The sequence below is a fragment of the Phalacrocorax carbo genome, chromosome 5, assembly GCF_963921805.1.
Source record: "Phalacrocorax carbo chromosome 5, bPhaCar2.1, whole genome shotgun sequence".
Classification (NCBI taxonomy): domain Eukaryota; kingdom Metazoa; phylum Chordata; class Aves; order Suliformes; family Phalacrocoracidae; genus Phalacrocorax; species Phalacrocorax carbo.
Window position 1 is genome coordinate 65,237,869 of NC_087517.1, and position 20,283 is coordinate 65,258,151.

General features: G+C 43.0%; 1 protein-coding gene across 1 annotated transcript; it reads left to right on the forward strand.

The window, feature by feature from the left end:
- Window positions 1-1,877: 1,877 nt before the first annotated feature.
- SLC5A12 (solute carrier family 5 member 12) lies at window positions 1,878-18,726 on the forward strand. Its single transcript, XM_064453334.1, has 15 exons — window positions 1,878-2,481; window positions 4,662-4,727; window positions 6,062-6,113; window positions 7,333-7,400; window positions 8,496-8,650; window positions 9,694-9,834; window positions 11,261-11,390; window positions 11,729-11,817; window positions 13,162-13,274; window positions 14,388-14,455; window positions 14,809-14,895; window positions 15,554-15,732; window positions 15,967-16,070; window positions 16,299-16,420; window positions 17,828-18,726. Exons 1-15 carry the CDS (start codon window positions 2,125-2,127, stop codon window positions 17,984-17,986), a joined length of 1,890 nt encoding a protein of 629 aa, XP_064309404.1. The 5' UTR covers window positions 1,878-2,124; the 3' UTR covers window positions 17,987-18,726.
- Window positions 18,727-20,283: the final 1,557 nt, after the last annotated feature.

Sequence of the window (20,283 nt, forward strand, 5' to 3'; positions counted from 1 at the left end):
TGAATCGAAACTTGTAGAAAACATCCACGTTCTCACAGTTATAAGGAGAGAGGAAAAAAAAAAAAGGCGAAACCCCCACCCCAAAAGCAAAAGAATGCCTGGCAAGTGAAAGTTTCTGCTTTTTTGAGACTAGACACACCTTAAGACATTTGTTCTGTACAAAGGAGAAATATTAACCAGTAACAGGGATATACTTAGAAAAACAAATTACTGTGAGGCAGCTGGATGAGAATTTACGGAGCGTTACCGACACTGTCTCGCTTTGAGTGATCCACAGTAACGCAGGCTGGTTTATTGCTCTCTCATCTGGTCCCTCCATCGCGCTACCTGCCGGTTACAGCACACGAACGAGAGCTATGGCAACTCAAGTGGCTTTAATTGATATCCCAGCTTTCACAGAGGGCTGGATCATAACTCTCAAACGTGCACTTCACGGTTTTTCAACTAAAAGTATTTCAGCTATAAACGAAACAGCGCCTTTTAAGAAGTATCTTAGCTTTCTCTTTTTTTAATTTTTTTTTTAAACTCACGTTCTGCAGCAGGAATCGGCCTTTCCATTCCCTCTTTTACACTCGCTCTCACTGAAATCCACCATAAATATTTCACAATCTCTGCTGCACACATGGACAGAAGTAGTCATTTCTAGCCATACGCTGTCCTGGGTTTTTTTTGACGCCACGCCAAGCAATGAAGGTTGCTGTACGTGTACTCCTCTTCCTCCTGAGCAGATAGATGGGAACAGGCAAGGCTTAAGATCTGGACACTCACTAATTTGCTGGGTACAACTGAGACAAAGACATTTCCGCTTACTGATGACTTAAGAAGGAGGAGCGGGGATCAATCCCCAGCCAAGAGAAGGCTGAGAAAAAGGACTTTTGCTATTAAAGGCTACCCCAGGCTACCACATCTCTCGATTGTCTCCAGAAGGGACTCTCCTCTCTTTCTTCAGATCTGTGACTGCCTCCCTACCTCTTTGTAGAAGTTAATCCTTCAGGATGACAACTCATTGCCTGCTCCTTTGGAAGACGTATTGTCATGGCATAGATAGAAACAAAATGAATATTCACTTCTTTAAAAAAAAGAACACCAACCAACAAACACAAAACAAAAAAAGAAAAAACCCCAAACAAATCAAACAGAAAAACCAACAACCCAAACCCCACCAAAACACCAACACAAAGAAAACTTAATTAACCGAATTCAACAAATTAGGCCAAAGACATAGCGAAGAAAAGCATTGCTTTTTCTAATCTGCTTCTCTTTGGTCTTCTTGTCCTGCAGGTCTGACCAAATTGTACATGGGTAAATAAAATCAGCCACCTTTCACACGAACCCATATAAACTGTAAGCAAAATTGATGTTAGCAGCAGTCAGTGAAAAGTTGCTTTCTCACTGAAAGTCACCCTCAAACATAGCGTAGCACAAATCGCACTACTTCTCACCTGAAGATCCCCTGGGTTCCCAGCCACGCCAAGGCCGGGCTATGGTTTGTGCAGGTTATTTTCAACCATTAAAGGCTCCGGTTTGGTAAGGCTAACCTTCCAGAAGGCCTGCCGAGGAGCACACTTAGAACATCAAAGGACAATTCGGAACCCTATCATTGATGTTCAAGTTTAGTTTTTAACCACAGGAAGGAATCTCTCCTCTGAAACCAAACCCACCAGCAGGGACATAGGTTTGTACACTGAGCTTTCCTTCATTTCGGTCTCCTTTATTTATTGCTCTCATTTTATTATTTAAAAATGCTTAGAGGTTAGAGAAGAGTCAGATCAAGTCAATCTGTCAGGCTAATGTTTAACCTTAAATTAAAACCTCACAGATAAAAAGGGAGTGTACTACAGATTTCACAGCTAAGTCCCCTGCTCCAGCCTGCCCAACACGAGCATCAGGAGCACTGGGGTCCAAGTGCACCTTCCTAACTCATCCTCAGCTACTTATTTTTTTCCTCCTTAGAAGTGAACTGGATTAAAAAGTAGTCTCCTAGCGGAATAGCCTGTTTATTATTTGTCATTGATGAGCTGCAGACAAGCTTCAACATTGCTGTCAACTGAGTTAATCTGTTCAGAGCAACAGCTATAGGAAACCAGCTACAGAAAACCATCGGCGAATTGTCCAGCTGGTGCAATGTCAAACTTTGTAGCTCCAGAAGTCAAAAAATTTGTGGCTTGGGACTACGTTGTTTTTGCAGCGCTATTTTTAGTAAGTGCTAGCATTGGAGTCTTTTTTGCAGTTAAAGAGAGGAAAAAGAAAACTTCAAAGGAATTTTTGGTGGGCGGTAGGCAGATGACATGTGGACCAATAGCTTTCTCTCTCACATCAAGTTTCATGTCAGCAGTCACCGTTCTGGGGACACCCTCCGAAGTTTATCGCTATGGGGCATCCTTTGTTCTGTTCTTTCTTTCCTACACGCTTGTTATCATTCTCACTGCCGAAATTTTTCTGCCTGTATTTTACAGATCTGGCATTACAAGCACTTATGAGGTAAGTAAAAATAATAAAAACGGCACTATTCTAACATAAAAGTCTATCACGTCTGCAGATATTTCTAGAGAAAAATCTGACAGAAGACTTTCTGGAGTGTTTTACAGAAAGTGTATTGATACATTAATTATTTTTAGTAACTGGTTGCATTAATTCAAACTAATTATTTATATTGCATAAGTTGAACGTACAAATTAAGGGTCAGAGCTCCTGCTATGCATAAATAGCAAAGACAGGAGGAGGGTTTACACACCAGCACCAAATTAAGTTACAACTGGAAAATATTTCAAGTGCATCCAAATGCTTTTGATCTTATAAGTAACTGTTCTGGTTTAGAGAGCAGGTATTAGAGATGGCCTCTAAGAATGAAATTCAATAGTGTCCAGTTCAAGGTTGATCAAGATATGACAATTTGGTCCAATTTGCTGTGAAAGTGAACTATTTGATACCTAAAAAGCTGAGGTGGGAGGAAGAGATAAAGGTAAAGAAGATGGCACGTCTGTTTCAAAAGAAAAAACACCAACCCACCGAAACCCCAAAATAAAGTTAGGAAAAAAAACCCAACCCAAAATCAAACCAGTAACTCAGGGCTGGAAAACAAATTCAGGGATTTTTTAGGAAATTAAATGAATGACCTCTGATTTTTCTAGCTTTTTTTTGCCTGGCATTCCTCCTGGAACACACTATTTTCTTCATATGACTGTTCAGCAGTAAAAATAAAGAAAAAAACAAAACAATAAAAAAAAAACAGAAAACCCCAAACCAACTCAAAAAACCACAAACAAAAAAAAAATCAGTAGTCCTTGCGATGTTATTGCTAGGAGTGCAGTGTGCAGCCCTTGCCACCTGCACACCCATAGGACGGCTTTTGTGCATTTAGGAAGAGCCTTTTTGTCACTTTAATCAACTGCCACAAATTTGGTTGCCCCTGTTTGTGGGCAGTTTCAATGAAGCAAGAACTGGATGAAGAAAACCCGGTTAGTTCACAGGGAGCTTCCTGGTAACAGAAAGGCCACTCGTGTTCTCTAACCCAAACCCAAGGAGGGGCTTTGGTCAAACAGCTCTGCATGGACCCCAGGAAATATTTCAGTTACAGGTTGGAAAGAAGTAAATTGTCCATCTGTTCCCCTTGTCACAAGTAACTGCATTTTCTTGCCGGTTTTGATGTAAGATCAGAGAATTAATTGCTTTCCTCATCTGAACCACCGAAGGTGTCATTGTAGCCAGAGTCCCCTCAAGCATGCTGGAAAGATGACTCTGCTAGCTTTGAGAATCACTTTTAGAAACAAGTTACATAAATTAGCTAGTCATTTGTACGGCAGACTATGGGGCTTATTATGCGAGAGGCACAAGAAAGATGAACGGGAACAAAACTAAGGAGGAAAGGAGAGAAGGCTTGGACAGCCTGTGCCTGGTGTCTGCTGGGGAGCGCTCGGCACTCTGGCCCAAGGAGAGACCCAGCCCACCCAAAGCTGCGTGGGAGGCTGCCGCGGGGTTAGCAACACAGAGTTAATTTTTTGGTCAACTCTACAGAGAGACTCCAGGTGGTGACTCAGGCTTAAAATCTGGGATTTTGGGGCAGATGATCTACTCACCTCTGCAGACATGCGATAATTGGGAATGGCTCCCTACATCCACCTGGAAGTCCCTAAGAAGCCCACCTGCCTCTCCCTGTTGATGATGTGCAGGTTTGGCTTTAGGCTGAGACACAGCACATGAGAAAGGCAGGTTAGCTCAAGCCCTGGGAAAGCCTCTGTGTTGCTGCTTCTCCATCTGCTCTACCACCGCTTTTGTCACTACAGGAGTCACTCTATGCTATTTCTCCTAGAGATGACCTCAAGTTTCCTTTTCATAGAGTTGGAATATACTTGCACTTGAAGTTGAACTTGCTTTTCCTTATAGCCCCTGGCTTTTTTACTTATTCCTGATACAAAGCAGATTTCAAACAGTGCAAACCAACATTAAACTTTAAGTACATGCTACAGATGAGAAGATTTCTTCAATATCGTTATCTCCATGTGTAGTAACTATCATGCTCTCCTGGTCATTACTCATAGCAGTAGTGCCAGTTGCCAGTAATTTTACTTGCATAGCAAGCTGTTAGCCAGGGCGAACAGAAGGTTAATGGCTGTGTCACAGATGCTACATGCACATTTTACTGAGATTCGTCTTTTTCCTAGTATTTGGAGTTAAGATTTAACAAGATCGTCCGTCTTGCTGCAACACTGATCTACATCCTGCAGACGGTAAGACAACATTGACTCTTTGTTTATGCCAATTTCACTCAACATTTATTTTGACCAACTCAGACTGTGCATTTTTTCAGACAGATATTTCAATAAGTACCTCTTTTTTCTTTTTTTTTTTTTGTTTTTCTTCCCCCAGAATGTAACCAAGAATGGTTACTCCCCTAACTTTCTAGCTTTCTCCTGTTTAGGATTGAAAATGCCGTTTTTGTTGTCTTTGACACTTGGATGTGGTGCTGAATTCCCACAGCTTTTCAAATTCTTGGTCTGTTTATGTTCCCTTGAAATCATCTTTCCAAATGAGTGGATTCTGTCTGTCTTGAGAAGCTCGATGAGCTGTACTGGGTACATTTAGCTCACCAGTTACCCACTTATGACACCAGGGTGAGGCGATTCCATCGCAAAGCGGCTGCACCTGGCAAAGGCTGCTGGGGTCCTGGGGACTGAGCCCAACAGCCCACAGGGCAGAAATTGCTGCCTCGCTTGCGCACACTCCACATTTGTACGCTGCTCTGCCTTACCATAAAACACTGACTGGCCACCCCACACCCCTGTCTGTATAGAGAAAATAAATAACACTCCTGGCTCTTGGATGGAGAGGTTGAACAGGGCTTTACTTACCCCCCAAAACACCACTTCACTACTACTAAACTTTACCTGCTTACTTTAAAACGAAACAAAAATCACAAACCAACGCTTCGGGAGCCACCCTAAGTAGATGGCAAATAGCCTTTTTGCCCTTTGATTTAGAAGAGAAACTTCACCAAGTTTCTCAGGAGATTACATCAGTTATGTGTTTGATGGAAAGGTTTGGGATACGGGCAGACATTTCTTTCCACACTAATTCCATTTTATTAATTCCAAACCCTTTAGCAATAGATTTGAATGCTTATTGACTTCCAGGCTTTGCTCCTCCCTCAGTTCTGTCAGAACATACATGCGAAGGGCATTGAGTGAGACACTTGGGAAGGGATGGAATGGAACAAGGGACATTTAATTTCCAAGATCAATCCAAGGGATCAGTCTGTGCCACTGTTCCTGTTTTCCTGAGAGCTCCTCTTCCCATTTGGCTAGGATATTTTTTCATCTTGTCACCTTAGCAATAGGTGACTTAAGTCATAAAAAGACAGTTAATGCTCCTTCCATCAGAAAATAATTAAATCAAAGATTTTTATTTTGTAAAGGCTGAAACAGAAAGCCACATACAATACAAGCTGAGCTAAAGAAAAATCTAGATCTGGTATTTTTCTCTGAGCCCCACTCTAAATAAAACCATTACCACTGAGCATTCACATACATGCTTTTTTTTTCCCCGTGACCTTTTTCTCCTTCAGATCCTTTACACTGGAATAGTTGTTTACGCTCCATCACTGGCTCTCAACCAAGGTGAGTTCCCATGCTGCACTACACGGCTACCCCAAATACCCACACCACAAGACAGTTAGGATAAATGAAGTGAGCAAAATAGATAAAGAATAATAATTAAAAAAATCCTTAGAAGTTTTATCAGAAGGCTTTTCTCTGCACCTTGTAGCCCCACATTTCCGACTGCCCAGGCCTCCCTCTCACACCAATACGTTAGCAGGAGCCCTGCGTTTGCTGCTCTGCTCTCCTTTGCACTCCGTAACCACCCGAAGAGGTTAGCAGCGAACAATTTCTCAACATCCTGACAAAGTTCACAGTACAAGCTGATGATCCAAAACACGTTCTGTACTTTGCTTCCCCCCCTTCCCTGTCTCCCGTCTTCAGGCTCCCACGGGCATAACTCCACTCCCGTAGCTGGAGCCGAGTGCTGTGCTGCCTTCCACACACTTTAATTAACCTTTGCAAACCAGGCTTACAGCATCCATCATGATCGATTTGGAAGACATTGTGAGGCTCTTCTCATTGTTTGTCATCTGAGTTGCGTCCAGCTTGCCCAACCCCACCTCTAACGCAGTGCTGAGCTTCCTTCCTCTGGAGCTCAACTGAGTCTTACGTGACAGCTCACGTTCGTTATTAGGCCACGCTAACTTTGCTAATAAGAGAACCCTGACAAATAGATTTGCCCTCATGAACTATGCTCGGTGGGAGAGGCTTCAGTATCAGCCAAACCAAAATTTGTACATCTTGTAGAAAGTAACTTTATGAAGTAAAATGAACGTGTAAAAATGTTTTAATGCGGCACATTTTAGTATTAAACTGTTCCTTGTTGCAGGGAATGGAATTTAGTTTGGGGCTGGGTTCTCTTCTTAGCATTATTTGGAAATCTCTGAAGAACTTGATTTCTCAAGAGAAAATTCTGGACAGAGAACAGAAAGAAAGCATTGCTTATGAAGCTGCGTCCCACAGGAGTGATGGCTTTGCTTTGTGCAATTATTCCTCTTACGTATTATTTTGCACCCTTGAAAGTTAGTTAAAGCCAATTTGCAAGAAAACAACAATTCTTAACACTACTGTATACTGTTTTGCAGCCTGAAAATCCAGGAGAGCACCTAATAGACACAAGAGATTAGAATTCATTATCAGTCCCATCCTGCTAAGGCTAAAGAATCATAGATTTCTGTTACCTTCCAGATGACCTACCCCCACTTCACTAACCATTTGGCTTTCTTTGGTTTCACAGTCACTGGATTTGATCTCTGGGGCTCTGTAGTTGCAACAGGAGTTGTCTGCACTTTCTATTGCACTCTGGTACGTAACAGACATAACCGAACAGCTGGAACGCAGACCGTTAATTCAACCATCCTTTATACACGACAGGCTATTGCAGAAGGGCAGCTTCTAAATGCAGTCCAGGGGACTGAAGTTTAAAGTAGGAGAAGATAGAGATAAATTTCTTTTCAACTCTGTGGTATAAGTAAGTCTATTTGGAAGAAAAAAAATATAAATCTATTTCCTCTCAAGTCCTCTGCCGTATGTCTCAAGGTTTAAACCAGACAGCTTGAGGCAGAGTCCAGATAAGGAGGCGATAACCTTCCCCTCCCATACTAAATCTTTTGAGAAGATGATTCTTCTTATCTTTTACAAGGTATAGACTGAAAAACATTGTAATGAAAAACATGCCTCTGGTGTCACCCCCAGATCAGGAACAGGGTAATAAAGCCTAGGAAGGACGACCAACAGGTCACAGAGACCTTTGCTTCTGAGTGGAAGCAACACGAGACTCCGGATTACAAAAAAAGATAAACATTGCAGTGGAAGTGGCAGAGCCCTGGGGCTCAGGACGCAACCTAATTTCTGTTCTCATTACCACTAATGAATATTTTCAATATTTCAGTCCACCCTTGTCAAAAACACCTACTGTTTCGCTCTAGCACACATTTGATCAAATATGAACGTAGCTGTGGAAGAAAGCTGAACTGTAAATTTTCTGGAGCTACTTTTCTGGGTTCGGCTAGTTGTGGACCACTGGGCTCTGAGAATTGTACCGAGTGCTATGGGAAGTACAAACACAGACCAGCTTGTGTTCCCTAAGCTTTTGTTCCACACCCTGGTATAGCCTTCAAATGCACGTAAAGGAGGCGGGGAAAAAAAAAACCCAAAAGGCATTTAACTGGAGGTTAAACATTCTCATACGACTGTAGACGAACCATTTAGGCTCTGTGTCACTTTCTGACCTGCAAAAATACATCCTTCCCAGGAGAATACAAAGTTTAAGAAAAGTCCTGATTTGCTAGATGCTATACATACAGCTCATGAGCTCCTGAAATAAGGGGTCTTGCTACCTTTTGCTATACTTGAACAACAGGAAAGAAGATCAGAGCATACAGTTTCTGTTTGTTTTAGGGAGGATTAAAAGCTGTTGTCTGGACAGATGCGTTTCAAATGATTGTCATGGTGGTAGGCTTCGTGACCGTTCTGATTCGAGGAACTACTCTGAACGGTGGATCGACCAAGGTCTGGGAGGATGCCTACAAAGGATCACGACTGAATATATTTGAGTAAGAAACAAATGGTGTAAAACTTTGCTTTTTTTATGTTTAATATTTAGAAACCCTACCCTCACCAAGCCAAAAATACTCAGACTTGTTATTATACTACCAGTGCGCAATGTCGGTGACTCAGAGAGGTCTAATTCCTTAGTTCTTCGGTTTTTGGGAATGAGTTGACCTTCCAAGAGAGCTTAACTCCTCTTTCTGTTATTCTCTTTGAAGAAATCAAAGCACTGCTGAACTCAAAGAGCTTTGCCATTTTTCTTTCTGTAGCTACCAATGCAGCCCAATTATTCCTTCTGATGGCTTTTATCTTTAATCTTCTGGTCATAAAACTGGGGTTTTATTTTAAGTACGCTCACCACAGCAGCTAGCACTGGTGCACCAGTGCAGTGGGAACTATCCCACTGACCTTCCTTTGGCTGTTTGTGGCATTGACTGAAAAGTTCATTGATCAAGGCAAGTCACTGACAGAATCTAACAGCAAGGTCAAAAGTTATCTGCTACGCCTACCAAGATTAGAACTGCAAAGATGACAGATGCAAGACAGAAAGACGTACTCGTACTGGTTAGAACTACTGAGCAATGAAATTTCATTGTTAAAAAAAAGATAGCGCTGCAGCTGAAGCAGTTTCTTGTAAAGGAAATAACACGTCATGATGACGTAACTAAGAGTTTGGAGGATTTTTAGAGCTCAGTAAGTGACTTTGTTCCTTGCAGAGGACTGGGTCCCAGGTAGGATGGCTTGCAGGTCTGTTGCTGCAATATGACACAGATCTGAAGTCTGAGCATAATAAGCCTTATAAGGGCAATTTATCTCAACTAATTGGTCCTCTGACTGAATCTGCATGATATATGCGTATCCTGGCTTGATAGTACAAAAGTAAGAAAACCTTCCAAACCTGATCACATCAGATGTTTCCTGTGCTGGAAAACAGAACTTCCAGTCCAGAGGGTAGGATATGCCAGGTGGTTCTGAAACATCACCCACCTTTTGCTAAATAAAGGTGTGTTTAAACAAATGAACCAAATTGCTTCTTTCTCTCTTCTAGCTTTGATGTAGATCCTTTGAGACGACATACCTTTTGGACAATCGTTATTGGGGGAACATTTACGTGGTTAGGGCTCTATGGCGTTAATCAGTCCACAATACAGAGATGCATTTCTTGCAAATCGGAAAAGCACGCTAAACTGTAAGTCACCTGTCATTAACCTATTCTGGCAATCAAAAATACTGATGTGGAATTATACTGACAGTTTGTCAGTTATGTTAAATAAATATCGAGGTCCTGTTGGGTGGTAGTAAGTTAATTTTGTGCCGACAGTCTTACTTCCTCTGGCCCTAAATGACATAGAAAACCCAATAAAGAAAAATGGGTAGCTATTTAACTCTTGCAAGTTTATTAATTTGGGGTCAGGCTGACAAATTAATCCTCAGAAGCAAAGTACGGGAAAGATCCCCATGCAGAAGTTGTGCTGTCTATAGTTTTATTGGAAAAATTTATAAATTGGAGTTGTGTTTACGTTCTATTTTATTAAAAGCAGTTATTTATTTAACAAGGCCCTACAGTACAAGGCAATATCTAAATAAAATGAGATCAATAAGTTACTAAAATCCTAAAGTATAAGAATAATTAGAGGCAATAGCAAAGAACCAAGTGAAGCTTCACAATACAGACATATAGGTCTCCAGCCTGCTCCTTTCTCCAGTTCAGAATTAGTACGTGCATAGCTAGACACATTTTACTAAACAACCAGATTTTTTTCATACGCTTAGTGCTAATTGCTTGCCCACGTGGCTAAAGGATAAAGATGGTAATTTTTTCCTTCTTCAGCAGTTAGCTTTTTTTGCTAGCTGCAATCTTACTCATTTTTCTTAAGGTCATGACAGGTTATATGAATTTACCCTGCTGAAATTCAGTCTCTGAAAGCATGTGAAAGTCACAACAGTGAGACCATAGAATCATTGCATGGTTTAGGTTGGAAGGGACCAACCTAACCCCCAACGTCACAAGTCCTGAAAGGCTTCTGGGTCCCAGGAGCACAGCTCTGAACTGGCCCTAGCATGAGACCTTGTGTAAGGTGACGTCCAAACACAACATAGGCCCTGTAAAATCTGGCAGCTCTCAGGAACTACAGGATTACTGAACCGCAACCGCACAACCTCCCCAGCAGATGCTGTCACCCACATCCGTTTCATGGACGGAAAAAACCTCAGGTGTGTTACTTTGCAATGGCAGCATTGCAACCGCAGCAGAATCCATGCAAAATAATGCAACAACAGCTCCTGACAGACAAAAATCTGCTCTGGCCGGGGATGGGAGGGACAGACCCAGGGCTTGGGCGAGGCTGTTCTGCCTACAGGTTACTGGCCTTAGGTCGGTCTCTTCCAGCCGTACCGAGATACCCAGAACTTTGCCCTAGAGCATAAGGAAGCTGTACTTTTTCAGGTTTTTTAAAATCAATATTAAGCAAAATTTCTTATCCTGGCGATGCCTGTAAGAGATTATACAGCTAGCTTTCCTTAGAGCATCTCTCTAAAAAGTTAGGAAAAACTAACCTGTAACAGCTTTTCTATATTTATTTTGTGTTAAATAGAGTTTCTTTCCTTTCTTCTAGAGCACTTTACCTGAATTTAGTGGGACTTTGGATAGTCCTGGTGTGTGCAGTATTTTGTGGGTTGGTGATGTACTCTCATTACAAGAGCTGTGACCCTTGGACTGCTGAATTCATTTCGGCACCTGATCAGGTACAGATACCTGGTTTTATAACTAGGAGCTGCTCTGGGTCCAGACATAGCACATAGAGAGACAGTAAGTTTTGTGGGATGCTTAATGTCCTTTCAGTGTGCAGGCACTAAGGTGGCTGCCGAATCAGGGCTAGAATATATCTATTCTGGGACTCCTGCAGTATTAATCTGATGGATCACTTCTGCCAAACGACATCCCCTTCACTCAAAATCTGACACCCCTTGTTAGCTGGAACAAAACCAGAATTTAGCAACATGCTCAGATGCAGCTACTTCGCTTTCATTGCCTGGGAAAATCTTAACTAATCGCTTGTGCTGCTCTTGTGCTTCTACCCCAGCTCATGCCGTACTTTGTTATGGACATTTTTTCTTCGACGCCAGGAGTCCCAGGGCTGTTTGTCGCCTGTGCGTTCAGTGGAACACTAAGGTCTGTGAATCCAAAATGACGTTTTAGCTGCGTACCATTGATTTCTTGAGGACCCAGATGAGGTCAAAACATGAAACCCTAAGAAAAGCCCGGCTATTTTCCCTAGGACATTCTAGGAAGAAGCAGTAGTGCTTTGTCAAGTTACTTCATATTTATGCCAAAGTCTAGCTCCACTTCTCCAGTATTTTTTATCCCAAATACATTTTAGAATAACATTATCAACACAGTCCAAAGGGTATAAAAACTGAGGAAACACCAGTTTGCTTTATAAGAGAGCTCAGCTCCCTGAAATACCTTTGGAGGCGCTCATGGTGAAATTGCCTTCACTCAACCTGACTGCCACAATATCATAGTTAGGGATGGAGAACTTTTCAGCACATCTATGTGCACATGAAAGAGAGTTAGACTAGGAAAAGGTGTCTGCATAGAAGTTTAGAAACCGTGTGCTCTTCAGGGGGGTGCTGGACGTTATTGTAGTCCCTATCCTCTACAGGCCAAACATCCATACTTTATAGGACATGGGAAAGAGAGACAATTCAAGCTCACAGTGACATTATTCAAATGCCATAGAGTCAATCTCCCAACAGGCTGTTTCTACAGACTCTTACCTGTAGAAAAAGTGAGAGCTACCAAAACAGGAAAAAAAACCAAAAAGATCCTCAAAGCAATACCAGACAAACACCAGTCCCCATCCCCTCCCACCCCGCCAAAAAACCCAAACAACAACAACAAAACACTCAAAAAACCAAACAAACGAACCCAAAATCACCCTGCATAAAAGGCACTGGCTGCTCCTGGCCGGAAACTAAGAGAACACAGTTAAGGGCACCAAGTACCAAACACTGTGCTGTAGGTATTGACTTATTTATTGCCTTATTATCACAACAAATTCACAGAGATCATATCCACAAACACGGGTTAACTCACCTAGCTACAAGCATCAGGCTATTCCTAGTCCGTATTTTTCAGTTATGACAGAAAACAGAACAGGCATTTTGTGGAGGAACAGGCTATCACTGGCGGTCACTGCACATCCTTTGACTTGTAAGGAAGTAATATCTTTATTCTGGAACACGTCTATATTTTGAGGGTCCTTGCAGCTTGGTAAACTGAAGGGTCTATCAGGACGAGTTTCTATCTTGTTCTGTGCCAGCATGAAGCAGGGCCCCCAGCAATCACAGAAGGCACAGAAACCTCACCAGCATCAGCAGCTTATGTGAAAAATACTCTTCAGGAACTGTACATTTGGTAGTATTAACGCTGAACAAAAGGCAGCATTTGTCTATAAATACAACTTTATTTCAGGTTATATTGCTTCCCTAACATTCTTCTCCATGTCTACAGCACGGTAGCTGCCAGCATCAATGCTTTAGCAACTGTTACCTTTGAAGACTTGGTCAAGAAAGGTTTCCCAAACCTCTCTGAGAAGATGAGCACATGGATCAGCAAAGGCTTGTGTAGGTACCCCAGACAGCATCCATTTGTTTAGTGGCAAAGATGCCCGTCCCCCCAGCTGCTAGTGCTACAGGAGAAAATAGGGCAGGATTTTTATATACCTCCACAGGAGTATAACCCTTTATAAAGCCTCAGGATGAGCATCAGCATGATGCTTCAGTAAAATTAAGCGTGTGCACTCAACGGTGCACTAAAAATCCTTTCCAAAGTTTTGTCTACTGAAAATACCGAGGAACGCTCTGGGATCTTCTTTACAATACAGAAGGAATATCAGCGTAGTTATTACCACCTTGCTCTATAGTCGTATTACTAAATATTGTTATTTTATAGCAGTACAATAAGACATTTCTATTCAAACTTAGAGTTTCGCATAAGCGGATTTCAGAGAAAATTAAAACGTAAAAAATGAAACACTGACTGTCAAAGTATCAAGGTCTCAAAGTACTTTGAATTTTTAAGATGCTTTTTACAAGTATTGCAGTAATATAATACCCCTTTTATAATTATTGTGATAATATCATAACCATTTCTTGATGCTGGCAAAGATCACAGAAGAGCGAAACTGAAGCTTTCTCTGTCCCTGTAACTGCCTCCAACCTTCTCTGTTCCTGCTTTTCCACTTACTACTATTTTCTGCACTTGGGACCTACAAAGATCATTTTTACCTCTGAAACCAAGGTGTGCTAGCACAGAGGATGAGTTTTGGTTGTCTTTCCTCAAGACTACTACATACAGAGGTTTAGAGGTACAGAGGCTAGCACAGAGTTAAAGCTGGTGTCAAAGGAAGACAGCACTATTGTTTATCATTATTTAAAAAAATCTAATGAATGAGTTGAGCAAAGTTATTTAAAGGCAACAGAAATGGAAACATTTCTACACGAGGCATAACTTCTAAATTAATTTCACTGCTAAGTTCTGCTTCGTAAGAAAAAACAACCAAAAACTCAACAAGGCTTCACGCGAGACGCTGCTGGGTGTTTAATGGTCCGCTTCAAACATCAAAGCCCAAAGTGCAAATTCCTCCATGCCACCTGGTCACTTCGGACACCAGATGAATTAGAAACTGCCCGCACTATTAACCAGCACTGACAACCTCGCTGCTTGATCTTTTCCAGGTATATTATACGGTGCCCTGTGCACTTCAATGGCTGCAGCAGCATCGCTGCTGGGAGGAGTTGTGCAGGTATCTCGTGCTTCAGAAATGCAGTGAGCTGAATACGAATGAACAGAAATGCAATGAACTGAATAACGCCGACATCCCTGGGGACTGCTAGGTTACCCGAATAACTTCTGTGGACAGTCTGCTGAGAGGCATAACTGGGGGTGGGGGGCGGGAAGCATAAATCCCTCAACTCCTTCACTATTTACTCACTGCCGGGAAACAGTACTGAGCGTGGTTCTTTAATTTTGCACTGAAATCACTGTTGGTCCTTTCTCCCCCACCATTTCCCACTGAAAATTACAGACCGAAACCAGAACTGTGCACGGTCCCTCCAGCTGCCTCACTAAGCTCTTGCCTCTTCTCTGCATCCACAGGCTTCCCTCTCCATCCACGGGATGTGTGGGGGGCCCATGCTGGGATTATTTACACTGGGAATTATGTTTCCTTGTGCCAATTGGAAGGTAAGGAAGAAAAATAATCCTTATCTAAAAGAAAATCTCTTGGTATTGTTTGGTTAAAACTCCATCTTGAAAATTTTTGGGGTTTTTTAGATTTTGTCTCTGGGCTGCTGTTCAGATTTAGAGCCTGAGGAGTCCAAGATCTGTTTAGAGCTCCCTTTTTAGTGTCTGAATTTATCCCATTTGAATTTACCTCTACCCAACTGTGGAATAATTGATGATTAGATCCACATGAGGCAGAGTTGGGTTCTTTAATTTTTTTTTTTATTTCTCAGTATCTTTTTCATTAAAAATAATATTCAATACTCGCCCCAGCCCTTTAATCACCTTGGGACACACAGAATGATTTCAATTGCTCTGCCTTTGCTAACTCAGAAAAACCACAATATAAGCTTATTTCTTACTGCCCCGTGAACGGTCCCATCACGTTTAACCAGAAGTAAAGCTAAATTCTGCATTGCAGTTTTGATCATCACAGTTTCGCTTCAACTCTTATTACCAGAGGGCAACAAGTCACGTTTTTATACCTTGGTCGAGAAAGAACAGAATTCATTTCCACAGGCAGAGACTGTAACCAGCTGTCATCTCCTGCCTAACTCACCTTTGCAGGGAAGCACTTCCCATGCATCACCTTTAACGCTACCTTTCTATACCTGCCAAGGGTGCTATCGGAGGCCTCTTAGCTGGGATCACCTTAGCTTTTTGGGCTGGTACTGGCTCTTTCATTTACCCTGCACCACCGACGAAGTCCATTCCCCTGCAACTGTCGACTCTCAACTGCACGCTGGCTAACAGCACCGAGGCGCTGATGACGGCAGCTCCCACGGCAGCTCCAGACAGGTATTTTCCCCACGGTTACCGCCCAAGCCTGCGCTTTGGCGCAGCGCGCGGCCCGGGCCTGCAGCGCGCCCCTGGGGCGCGGCGGTGACCGCCGAGCGGGCTGGGAGCACGGGCCACCGCCGATCGTACGCCAGCTGCAGCGTGAGCTGCGTTTTGCTGCCGGTCGAGAGACTGTACAAACATATCCATCGGTCATCGCTGGCTGCTTCCTTCCCTTTTGTCACCTCTTCGCAGGCCTTTGCTGGCAGAGAGCTGGTACTCCCTGTCCTACCTGTACTTCAGCGCCGTTGGCTGTCTAGGCTGCGCCATCGCAGGGCTGTCGATAAGCTTTACAACAGGTTGGTGTTTAATATATCTATCTATATAGGTGTATAAATGCTTTGCATATGAATCTGACTCAGCTATTAAAAGAGCTTTCAAAGAGCCCAGCAAGCTGCTTGTGAGACACAGACCCTGGAGAAGGCAGTGGGCTCCGATCCCACTCCCCCCCGCTTCATGCTCTGGGCTCTCCCGAGGCTTACATCTAGCTTTCTGTCGACTTAGATATCATTATTTTCTCCTTTCAGGACCCAGTAAAGGAGAAGATATCCCACCAGTGTTAATTAAGCCAGTCTGCAACCTGTTCTGCTTTTGGTCTGAAAGACTCAAAGCTCTCCTCTGGTGCGGCGTGCGGCACGACAGCCAGGAGGTGAGCGGCCCGGGAGCCCGGGCGTACGGGCACGTACGTACGGGAGGGCACACGCCACGCAGGGCAGGCTAGCTTTCAGCAATCGCTTCTTGAAGTTAAGCAAAGGAAGCTGTGTAGGCACCACAGACTGGAAATGAGATCAGCCAAACCCTCCTACTCAGCGTTAGCTGGGAATAAGTTACCTATTGCCCCTGATTACGCAGCACGCAGGGACTCGGGGTCTCTGGAGACAAACAGCCCTCGAGATAGCCAGCAGCCCATGAAACGGGAGCTGACCTCCCTCTCCCTGCCCTCCCCACTCCAGTAACCCAGCCGAGCAGGGAGAAAACCATGCTTTACACCCCCAAGAGAAGCTCACTGAGCTGCTGCCTCCTCCCACCGAGCACAAAGAGAAAGACTAGCACTTACTTGTCCATGAAGCTCTCCTGCTGCCGCCATCCCCACCTTCAGACCCTCCAGGGCTTCTCTCCTCCAGGGCAGCACTGCCCACCCATCAGGCAGAGCCCCAGCCACCAGCACCGGGGCTGCTCCTGCCCACCACCTCCTCCACAGCAACAGGAGCAGCTTTTCTCAGGGCTTTGTAGCTCGTTAACAAGCCATAAAGAATGAGCACCTGATTTTCTTGCACTGCTGTCGCAGTTTGCAGAGAAACAACATTGCTCCATCTTAGCAGAATCTGCTGGGTTTATAAAAGGGACATAAAGCAAGATGTATGTTTTCAGCTCCTTTAGAGTACTCCACAGTTACCTTTAAATCGTGAAACCTTTCAGCTGCAAGGCTCACAGTATTTGGTGATAACATAGAAGCTGTCCTTCCATCCAGCTTACATTAAATTTGACATTAAAGTTAATGATCTAATTTGGAGAGCAGCTGTGGCTCTAGATTTGCTTCAGCTGTTTCACTTGGCTGCTCAACACAGACTTCACCTACAACTACTCTGGAGAAAAAAAAAAAAGGCAGTAAAAAAAAATCAGGTGTGCATTTATCCCCTTGTTTTTGCTTAAAATGTAGAGAAACAACATTAATCAAGTAGGTGCAGTGTGAAACCACTGAGGCAAGGACAGGCCAGACAAAAAATCTGCTAAAAGCTAGATAAATCTGCCTTGGGAATGCACTGAGGGCACATTTCAAGACTTTTACATGAAGAGAGGAGTTTAAGAAGTTGTTTTTGTTGCTTTTGCCAAAGGCTTTCCCTGGGAGAATGAGAAAATCACCGCATGGAGGGGACCCACACTAAACTGCACCTGTTTGTGGGTCTGAGAGTCATTTCATGTAGTGACATAACGCCTCAGGTCCATAAGAAGGGATGTCAAAATTTCCAAATGCAACAAGACACCCTTTAAGCAAAGGAAAAATAGCAGTGAATACGGGCTTCAAACTACTAGGGTATTTTCCTTCTTTTTTCAGGTGGACTTTGAAAAAAATCTGCCTAAAGTTATTGCAAATAAAACTGGAACAGATGACACCTTCAAGAATAATACCAACAAAGAAAACAAATGCCAGTTCCCTGGTTACAATCCTGAGGAAAATTCCTATACTAATATAAGCAGAGAATCTCGCCTCTAGAAGCTGCGGGACAAGGGGCATTTAATCAAACTTTATTTCTCCAGCTTCAGAAACGAAGAGCTCTTTTTATCACATTTACCAGCTTGTAGATGACCAAGAGGGAACAATTGCTCTCCATAGCAATAAAGGCCAGATTTTTATTTATGAATTTCATGACAGACCTGGCAAATCATTGGACACAGGGGTTTTGGAAGCACTCCTATTTCAGAAGAAATGTTTCATGAATCTTGTTGTGGAGGCTCCTGCTCGGAAGCAGCCGCAACCCGTCACTATCACGTAGTATGTTCAGTAACTGGTCGTTGAAAGGAAACGTGCGAAGGTGAACTTGAGATAAAGCAAGGCTTCAGAGACGTTTCGGAGGTCTCTCGCTAAGGTGAGACTGTGAACCGCTCTCTGATGGAGGGAGCCCGAGGGAGAGGAGGGAGGTCAGGCTGAGTTAGGCTCTGCCTGTTCTTAGGTATCGCAGAAAGCCTCCTCAGAGGAACGTAGTGCAGACCAGACTGGTCTTCAAGTGACGGAGTTAATCGTGTTTGCTTCCTCTGTGGAACTAAGATTTCTTTGTAGTATCTTATTGTCAAAGCTATAGGAGAGAGTAACAAAATTTAATTTGCATTCAGGGTAGTTCTTTATCCATGTTAGCCTTGGAAAGTTATCCTTTCAGCTCGAAAAGATCCACCCACTACCTTTATGCAATAAAGAAAATAAAATGACACTTGATGATGATGCCTCCTAATTGATAATCCATGCTGCATTTTGGAAAAAAAGCACACGATTAGGCAAAATAATCTGTCTGGTAAAACGCCTTGGAAGAAGATACCTGGTCCGCTAAGTGCTCTGTTTCAGTGAAACACATTTCCTCTAAAATTTGCCTGATGTAAATCAAACTCAATAGACCACCTCTCACCTTGATAAACCTCTGGACATAGGTTTTTAGATGAATGTATTTGTTTTTAAACAAAGTCACAGCTGAAGGAAACCGACTGAATGAAATACCAAAGATGACCCAGCAGTTACGGCCCAGCTGGTATTTGCCTCATAGTGCTCTGAAGAACCCAGCTGTTGCTTTTGTTTTATCAGGACCATCTTCATGACGTAGGTCTAGGTCAGCTTGGTCCCTGAAGTTACTTCCCCTATCTGTGTTCATGCCCTCCCTCTGGGGACGGTCCCAGGATTGTCAGAGAACAGAAATAGCAGTCTTTAAACGACACTGCCTCGCTTGCGTGGGACAGTTTGTGAACAAACTGACAGTTAAGTCAATATTTGCGTTAATCCCTTTTTATACCACTTTTACAATCTCATAAAAGCTTAGAGCTGAGGCTGGCTGGCAGCCTGTTGTCCCACGTGGTGCGCTTTCGGGTCATGCTTCCATACTTGATATCAAGGCAGAGACGGAAACTCAGTAAATACTGCTGTTGTATCATTTGTCTCTCACGGCCACACACATTATTGCTTAGGTTGTATTACGAGAGCTTAACTATCACGCTTAAGGATGTAAAAGAATTCCGGGGTGAAAGCGGTTACGTGAAAGTTACGCAAAACACCAGTGTGAAGCTACATAGATGTTGGATGAAAAATCCCCCTCTACTGGCAGTTGGTGGGTAACAGATTCAGAGACACCTAACTGTGAAAACAACCAAGTCTGCTCTGGATATTTCTCGAGACGCTTACTCATTGCTGTATTCTTGTGCTCTGCGTGCTGGAAGATGCACAGTTTGCAGTTTTCTGTATTTTTCACAAGTTTAGCAACACCTTTAAATGGGATTCACTACAGACTTAGTATCTTTCCAAGTCCTTTGCCAGAAAAGAGAATCTTGGTTTGTCCATTTAGTGTCAAAAAAGTGAGTTAGGCTGGCTAGAATTGCATTCTCTCAAAATGCCTTTGAAGAAATATCCTGAAGAATTGCTCTTTCCCTTTGTATTTCGGGACTGGTTTTGTTTTAACTAAAGCTGCTCATTGAGCCCAAGCGTTTTCTGTATTTGTAAAGGAGCCAGGCCTTCCACAAGGTTTTACTAATTCCAACACATGGACTTCCGTGTGACACCTAGACTCGTTAATCGGTAGTTTATGATTCAGTCTTCTACCAAGATTTAAGGGTGTGGCCTAGCAACTCTGATTAAACATTGAGGTCAGTGGTGTTTACAGTTATCATCTTATTGTCTTGTTTGCTTTACGTCCTCAGCCATTCATCCTTCCAGAGAAGAGCTGACCTGTGCACTCGAGTTGAAAAAATGAGATTAAGAAACCAGGAACACATACATTCTAAAACAAGAGCTTAAATTTAGGAAATTGTTAGTCA

What these genes read in the sequence shown, in the direction of transcription:
- SLC5A12 (XM_064453334.1), top strand. Translation starts at nt 2,125, where the DNA reads ATGTCAAACTTTGTAGCTCCAGAAGTCAAAAAATTTGTGGCTTGGGAC. An exon ending in ATCACTGGCTCTCAACCAAG is followed by an intron (nt 6,114 to 7,332) that starts GTGAGTTCCCAT and finishes TTGGTTTCACAG; the next exon opens with TCACTGGATTTGATCTCTGG. An exon ending in TCGGAAAAGCACGCTAAACT is followed by an intron (nt 9,835 to 11,260) that starts GTAAGTCACCTG and finishes CCTTTCTTCTAG; the next exon opens with AGCACTTTACCTGAATTTAG.